This window comes from Pundamilia nyererei, unplaced genomic scaffold, assembly GCF_000239375.1.
Source record: "Pundamilia nyererei isolate P.nyererei 1_Seehausen unplaced genomic scaffold, PunNye1.0 scaffold00269, whole genome shotgun sequence".
NCBI lineage: Eukaryota > Metazoa > Chordata > Actinopteri > Cichliformes > Cichlidae > Pundamilia > Pundamilia nyererei.
The window spans coordinates 90,783-99,439 of record NW_005187670.1 but is presented as its reverse complement, the minus strand read 5'-3'; the positions used below and the strand labels follow the sequence as shown (position 1 = coordinate 99,439).

Genomic DNA, 8,657 nt, shown 5'->3' with positions numbered 1-8,657 from the left:
AATCGTTGTCATTTGGAAATGAGATCGCACATAAGTATGAATCGAGATCGCGATTTTCTAACGATTAATCGTGCAGCCCTACTCTGCCCCCAAGACCCTGATTACCTGTTGCTCAGGTGTATTAAAGCAGCTAGACAGTTGTTAGAGTGTATTTCTGTTGTGACCGAAAGCTGCTTGTCAGCGTTTGTGTGTGATGATGCTCAGGTGTGTGACGTCACCCGGGACTCCAATCTCACACACACACAGCAACACACACACAGCAACACACACAGATACACACAGTGTGTATCACTGTTTACAAACCATGAATGACTCATACCAACATGATCATTATGATCAATAACACTGATGTTTATTATCACTGTGATCATTACTGCCATGCGTGTTGTGACGCAGCACTGCAGTGTGAGGTCGGTGCGTCAGGCCCATTGATGGTCCATCGATCATATTGATCACAGCGATACAGGAGTGCGATGGCTTTGTGAGCGTGCATGCAGGCTGGTGGAGCTGATGGAGTTTTCCTGCTCATCACTTGGACGGAGCAGAAGTTTTGCACCAATCTGCTGACATGCGAGCTGAACCGATCACACGGGCTGCTGCGCCGGAGCAGATATGGAGGAGATGGCGGGGCGCTGCGGGGCGATTAGCTGCCGCTGCATTGTTGTTGCTGTCGTTGTGTTGTGTGCGCTCGCAGCTCATCCCTCAGCACAATGCGTGCTGATGGATCCATTATGGAGTTTACGCAGCAGCGGCTTCCGCTGAATCCCCTGCCCATGATTTCCAGTCCGCCTCCATTTAGCTGCCCACAAAGCACTCAGCGCGCCCGCACACGCTCAATCAGTCCATATCACCGGGCATGGCGCAGCAATCAGCGCCACCAATGAGCCGATTTAATGCAGACAAATCTGAGCATAATGTCGGCCGTTATTCTGAAAGCAACTTCCTGTCTAATACAGTCGGAGGACGCCGCGACCTTCAGAGCAGCCGGGCCCACACACACAGCAGGAACCCAGAAACCGAGAGCGCTCTACCCGAAGCGCCGCTTCCTGTCAAACATCTGTTCATTCAGAAATCAGACAACAATCAGCCTGATGTCATCAGTGTTTCCATGTTTACGTCACACGAGCTTAAACCTCTTCTCTGAACTTTCCACAGCTTCCTGTCATCGTCTCCGAGCTGCTGATCAGGAGCACCGACCTCTTCAGGCCCTGGGACCACATGTTTGACCACCCCCTCCCCACAAACCTTCAGATTCCTGATCATCATTAATAACAATGTTATTTACAAAAACAAAGACGTTGCTTTTGTCTTGCTGTCCTGACCTCTCACACTGAGCTCTGGGCCCTCACCAGGCCCTCAGCCAAAGGTTGGAAACACCAGATTAGAGCAGGGCGATATGACCAAAAATATTTATGACGATATACATTTGAAAATTTGCGATAACGATATAACTGACACGAGAAAAAATACTTTACAACTCCACAACTTTATTAGTGCAAAAAAAAAAAAAAAAAAACATCACTGTATTTTCACTTAAACAAGCAGCTGTTTTATGTGAATTAAAGTTCGTAGCTTAGCAAAGTCGTACTGAAACATTTGACAGATTTTCGAGTGCTGTGCACATAAAATCGTTTCGAGGCCAGTAAACACAACCAGAGTTCATACATAAGGCACACGGGATTATAAGGGGCTCTGTCGACTTTCAGAAAAATAAAAGGATTGATTTTAAGTGTGCCGTATTTTCCAAACACGGTAATAACGACGGCCCGCTAGCATGCGCTACCAAAAATAGTGCTTTGTTGTGTATCTGACAGACGAAAGCTAAACCAGTTCCACACCAGTGAAGCTGCAGCATTTTTACAAACCAGTTCTGCTTCATCTGTTTCATTCAACGATTTGCTTTCACCGCCATGCTTTTCCCGACGTGTGCGTACGAAAACAAAGGCACTGCGCATGCGCGTTTTACCCATATTCTATCGCGATATTTCATTTTTCTATCGTTGCCCAAAATTACACCGGTATTACCGTGAACGGTATGATATGGCCCAGCCCTACACCAGATTATTTAAGTTTGTTTTTGATCAAATGAATCTCCACAAACAGACAATAAAAAATGACTGAATCATGAATGAAGGGATGGTGTTGTTTCAATTGTTTTAAATAAAGTTTATTTCTACTTTTCAGTTATGTGTGCACAAACCTCGAAACTGTCAGCGACCCTCGTTTACTTTACTCGACCTCTCGTCACCTTTCACAGTAAAAGCAGGTTCAAAGAAATTGGACTGTTTTCATGTTTGTGTCTGATCACATTACCTGATTTTCAATCAGTAAATAAATGATTCCATCAGTGATGTGAAAATAAATGAATGTTCTTAGAGACATTTCAACCCCAAGGCTGACACACACACACACACACAGACTGCTATTAATGAAAACAGGAAGTAGAATCAGGTCTGTGGTGAAGTGGTGAAATTTAATAAAGATCAGAGAGAAAATTCACATCCTCACACCGGGACCGGTCGATCAGACTGATTACCGATCAGTGCTCGATGAAGCCAGGTTTGAGGGGCACGTAGATGAGGCCAGAGCGCCAGACGGCGAGGCAGGAAGCGTGTCAGTAGACGTGAGCTGGATGGTTCCACCGTGGAGCCAGCGGGGGATTCCAGCTCACACTCATCTCACCTAAACACCTTTCCTCCCACTGCGCCTGGAAGCTGCCGACTCACTTGAAACAAAGGGTTAATGCGAGCGGCGTTCCCCGTAGGGAATCCCCCCGCAGCCTGAGTCAGGCTGGAAACAGCATGCCGCAGAACCACGGTGTGGGCGGAGCCCCGACAGCCTCAGCATGCAGCGGCCGGACCGGTCAGGATCAGGCAGGCCAGCCTCCACCCTGCCATGACGGACAGAGCTCCATCTACAACCACAGATGCCCATCGCCCAAAGCTTTCAGGAGCCCTGCTACGAGGTTTCAAGACGAGCACTGGCATCACGGCGAGGGGCGTGTCTGACTGCGAAACCGCACACTCACTGGCTAATCTGTGGAGCTTCTTCTCCAGCAGCTCCCTGATGAGTCGATAATCTCCACGACCATGAACACGGAGGCGAAGCATCACTTTTGCTCTAAACCTGCCCCTCCGCCTCCACCCTCAGCCAGTAGTCCAAACCCACAGAGGTGACCTGTGCTGAGCTCCGACCTCACCACCTGCTGCACGCCTGAGCGTGCTCCTCCTCGGCCCTGCAGAGCAACTCGGATCGCATCTGATAGCAAAGGTCACGACCCCTGGGGTCATATCGGACTGAGACATGAACCAATCACGTTTGGGGTTTTTTCCTCTCATTATTAAACCCTCAGCATGGACAGTACTGTGCCAAAGTCTTGAGCCACCCCTCGTGTCTTTATACTTTGCGTGTGCCATGCTGAGGCCTGTTGGAGGACAATAATGTGATGACAGTCCCAGTAGCACTGCACCCGCCCCCATCTGCACTGTAAATGTCACTGTGGGGTTTTCCTGCTCAGCCCACAGTGACTCTGCACTAACTGATGTACAGAGGATCTCCACAGAGCCTGCCTCACTCTCACCAACACTAAACTAAAACTACAGAGAGGTGATGGTCGCGTTTAGCGACACTGTGGGCGTCTTTAAGTCTTTTCATAAATCTGCCTCTGACACATGCCCTCCTTACAATAATCATTAAAAACACCAAAACCAGCAGTGAAACCAATAAAAACCAGAGTGAAACATCAAACCCACTGTGGAAATTCACCGAAACTAATGAATGAGTGGAATGAATGTAACGGCTCACTCCAGTTCTCGGATCTGTCTCAGTGTTCCTGTTTAATGTTTGGATGTTTAGAATCAAATATTATTCTATGTGGTTATTTTGCAGTATTGTGAAATTCATCCGTAAACCATTCCCAGTCTGTCACTGCTTGTTTTGCCGTTCAACGTTTTTTTATTCAACTCTGATGTATTTATGTTGCACTAAATCCCAACATCAGTTGCCTCACAGTGCTTTCTACTGTGAGGTACAGACCCCACAATAATGCTGTCAGGCCCCTGTGAGCAGGCACTTGACAACAGTGGGGAGTAAAAACTCGCTTTGATAGGAAGTTTACTGTGGAGCTGGGAAGTAAAAACCCACTGTGATCTGAGATGGGATGACCTGAACATGATGCTGGACACTGATGGGGTGGAAATAAGAACAGCTGGACCTCACAGGTGGAGGAGCTGTACCTGAGTAACGCCAGCAGGTACATGTTTCTTACTGAAAATGAAAACACACCTGAGACACCCCAGAGCCTTCACCTGTCACCTGTCACTAGTGCACCCATCAGCTGATTCATCCACAGACTGGTTTCTCAGAGCAAACACCTGCACAGGTATCCATCGCCTGTACCTCAGTGTGCGTCTGAGCGCAGGTACGGTGTTTGTTGGTGGTGAGTGCAATTACCCAAACACTCTCCCACGCACCGAGTCAGGGCTCTGTCTACGTCCTGGAGTAGCACTGTTTCTAGGCTTCTCCGTCCTGCAACGTGTTCAGCTCCGTTAGCACCGTTAGCATCGTTAGCTCTAAAAGCGTATCACCAGGACTCAGTTAGCTGATAGCGGCTAACAGCTAGCCGCTATCAGGTAGCTCTCCTTCCCCGGTGCAAAGTCCGCTCCTCCCCCACACTCCCCGCCACTGGCAGCCGGCAGGAGGACCGGAGCACCCGCCGGTCTGCTTCCACTGAGGACCCTCATACGAACGGCCAGTTCACCGACAGCGGGACACTCACCTCTGACAGCATCTCCCGGATCACAGCAGAATACGCACGGTCTGACGTCATCACGTCGGTTTAGCCGAGCAGTCCTTCCCGCCTTTTCTTCTGAGTGGAAAAAATAGTTAAATGTAAATTAAAGTCCATCCATTCACTTCCGCTTATCCTTTTCAGGGTCACGGGGGTGCTGGAGCCTATCCCAGCTGTCAAGGGGCGCCAGTCGCCAGTCTGTCGCAGGGCTAAAATTTTAAAGTCAGAGGTTAAAAACTGCAGTTTAAAGAGTATTACACACTTAGAGACACCAGCCTGTGGTTTTAGTACGCAGTAAAGTATCAGCAGTACTGCTACTACCGCAGTAATACTGCATTAGTATAGTTAGCAGCAGGCGGGGATTTACAGTAATTTAATCCAAGTTTAATTATTATGTGAATAAACTTGAGCCATCGGGGTAACTTTGTGCTGAACATTTGGGGGGTCAAGATCTCTGTCTAAATAAATAAATAAATCTGGGTAAATTCCCAGATGATTAAACATGCAACTATTTTGCTGGGAATTCCTGAAATGAGTAAAGAAAATCAACAGCCTATTTATGCAAAATAATTCATAATTTTATTGGGGGGGGTTATATTGGTTGGGTCTGATTATTGGGGGGTCATAATCCCCCTAACCTCCCTGGAAACTACGCCCCTGCCTGAGACTCACCTGAACACACCAGCATGTGTGACCAGGTGCTATCTTACCTGGACAACAGCTTCTGTTCACGCCCAAATTTTCACACAAGTTACAGAGGACACTCACGCCTGTTGTCCTGGGGACAGATGTGGCTACATTTTTGATAATCAGCAGCTTTAAGAAGCAGGCAGCAGGTCACCTGGTTAACCTTTGACCCTGATGGTGTGGCTGAAAAATGGAACGATGGCTCATTTGACCTCTGTGAGTGTCACGCCTACATGTTTGCATACAGTCTGTTTCTCTGTTTTATAAAACTGTTAAACTGCAGTCACATGATGCTGCATGTCCGTGGGTCACTTGATGTTCTCTGACCATCTTCATCACACATCTGCGTGTCTCATGAATACATGTACTTCATGCTTCAGTAAAGGAAACATTTGCACTGTGTTTACGCAGGTAAAACTCTGCAGCTCACACTCACCAGACACACCTGTTCTCACCTGCATGAGTCACTCTGCTTCACTAACAGTCATTAACCAGTGATCAAAGGGCAATGACGGGTCAGCTGACTGCTGTCTGGCTGTTTTGTTAAATTGCATAAATCTTTATTAATAAACCCTGTGAGACAGGTGTGACGTTGGGCTGGTTTCAGGTGGTTTGAAGGCTTTGCTGCGCTCTGACGAATGGTTCAGAGCAGAGATCACTGATTTAAAACCACGTCAAAGTCAAACTTTATCGTCCGTATGGCACGCTTACAGGACCCAGTACCCCGTCACACACCTGAAGCAGGACTAAAGTGAAAGCTGTGAAGCGCCGTGTGGACGTCCAGCATCATTCAGGTAAGAGGACTCATGACAGCATCCGTTACCTCGCCCGGTGGAGGCGGGGATGGACGTGAGCCGCTCGGCAGGTGTGGAGGATGAAGGTGTGAATCACGGCGCGGAGAGTGTGAACGATCACATCTCCAGTTACTGACGACATGTTTGTTTGTCAGGTGTGCAGAGACAGCACTCACACCACAACCTTTATTCCAAAAAGGGTCATAGTTTATTCAGGAAATCATTAATTACAAACGAGCCTAAAATAAAAGTCGCGAGTTCATTCTGAGCAGTTTAATCCGTGTCAGCTCTCCTCAGGCTGTGTGGGTGGTCCTCGCTGGTCTCAGATCAGCTCCTCTCTGCACTGTGTGTGAACCACACCTGCTTGCATCTGCAGATAAAAGCCATAAATCACAGAGGCTGTACGCGCACGTCCTGCTAATGTGGAAAAAACCGATGATTTCAGCCTGAACCAGACAGAGAAACGAGAGCTGCGCAGTCTTCCTCCACCACACGAATCACCTGGAAGTAAAATTTACAGAGTGTTTCTTTTCCTTTCAGGGCCATGCTGTCACAGGCTAAGCTCCCGGAACACGAGTTTGTCAGTTTAAATAAAGTTTATCCGTCAGTGCTGAGCTCATGTTCAGGACGAAGGTCCAGCCTGAAGCCAGCGTGCTGAGAGGTGTGTGTACTGCGGTCAGGTGTGTGTGTGTGTGTGTGTGTGTGTGTGTGTGAGGAGCGATGATGTGAGCGAGCAGCAATGTGACGGTAACACGAGGAAGCTAAAAACGGCGCTCGTCTTCGTCGCTGAGGCGTTAATGAATCAGACCCCGGTGCTACAAGAAGAATAACACAGCTTTATTAAAATTGATTTTGGCTACATTTATTCGAGCATGGAAATTAAAAATGAAAAATCATAAAACATTTCAGGAATTCCTTCATCGTCTTCACCAGTCTTTCATCACCTCTTTAGTGGGATGAATATAGTGGATTTTTTTTTAAATACAGTGTTTTCACCAGAAGCTTCGTATCCAAAGTTCCCCAAATTTAAAATTTCCAGTAGTTTGGAAAAAACAAAGACAGCAACAAGAAAAGCTCCAGAGTTTTGCTCCGATCATTTTACTAAAATAGATGTTTGTGAGGAACTCTAATACTGTACACTACAGTATGAAATAAATAAAATTAGGAAATATAAAATGAGTCACATAAATAAAATGGCAAACTCTCAAATTAAAAACAAAAGTAATACTGACAGAAATACTGAGGTGAACAGAAACAGAAAATTGCACAAACGTGTAAACTAAGAAACTGACGCCTTGCTACGCTAACACTGACGCATCGGACAGGTAAGCTCGTCACTTTAATACTGAAGCAATTACAGGGATGGCACAGGTGAAAGGTTTGCATATAATAAGGCTTTCTCTGGAGAAAATTCAACACACTCAGAGGGCTCTGCCTTTCATTTTCATTTCCTCTGCGCTTTAAGACTCCACGTTTTATTTTGAAAATCACACAGGTTTAAATGTTCCTCCACGTAAAAAAACAAATCAGGAGGCCCAAAGTCATGTGGTTAGTTGGCAAAATAATAAAGTCGAATAAAAAATAAAAACATCACAGTAAAAGGAGATAAAATACGACAATAACACTGACAGGAAGTGGCCGAGTGTTCGAGGCTGTATACCCTCTTTTTTTCCTTTTTCTTTTATTTTGTAGTGATTCAGGGAGTGGAGTGCAATTTCCTGAAGTGAGGTTCGAACACAACAACACACAGAAAGTTAAGAACAACATAGCACCACACAGCTTTTAGGCCTTTATAATACTGTACATTAAAAACAGCTTCATTTCATTATAGTGATACTCATTACGACTTCTTCTTCTTCTTTTGTTTTTTGCATAATGTGGATTTTTAAACGGTCCCACAAGCTTGGGGGGGGGACGGACGCTCATGGGGTCGAGTCTCCGCTCAGGGACTGACGGAGGTTACCTGCGGCGTGGAGGCGTTTTAAAAGTTAAACGTTAACACTGATAATAACAATAATAGATCCCAGTGTTATTCAGACTTCCTGTGGACCCGCCTCTCCGTTTGGGCTCATCAAACCAAACTTCACACAAAACACTCATGACCTTTGACTCATCAGGTTCAGGCTATGATTTTTTCTCTTCAGCTCTGTAGCCAGGCTGACAAACAGTCAGAGCTCTTTTGAGCCAACCATCCCTTTAACGTTAACTAGTAATGACTTCATGAACTTCTTCACAAATAAAATTCTTATCATTAGAAAAAAAATTACCAACAATCATCCCACAGATGTAATATTATCTACAGCTACTCTTAGTACCATTGATGTTAAGTTAGACTCTTTTTCTCCAATTGATCTTTCTGAGTTAACTTCAATAATTACTTCCTCCAA

The 8,657-nt window shown here is 46.1% G+C and overlaps 1 protein-coding gene across 1 annotated transcript in view; it reads right to left on the bottom strand.

The window, feature by feature from the left end:
* The window catches only part of gtdc1 (glycosyltransferase-like domain containing 1), a 27,724-nt gene extending 22,859 nt beyond the window's left edge, over window positions 1–4,865 (bottom strand). Inside the window, exon 1 of the mRNA XM_013915202.1 lies at window positions 4,778–4,865. Within this exon, the coding sequence (XP_013770656.1) occupies window positions 4,778–4,828 (51 nt within the window). The 5' untranslated portion in view covers window positions 4,829–4,865. The remainder of the gene's footprint in view (window positions 1–4,777) is intronic.
* Between the last annotated feature and the right edge of the window lie 3,792 nt (window positions 4,866–8,657).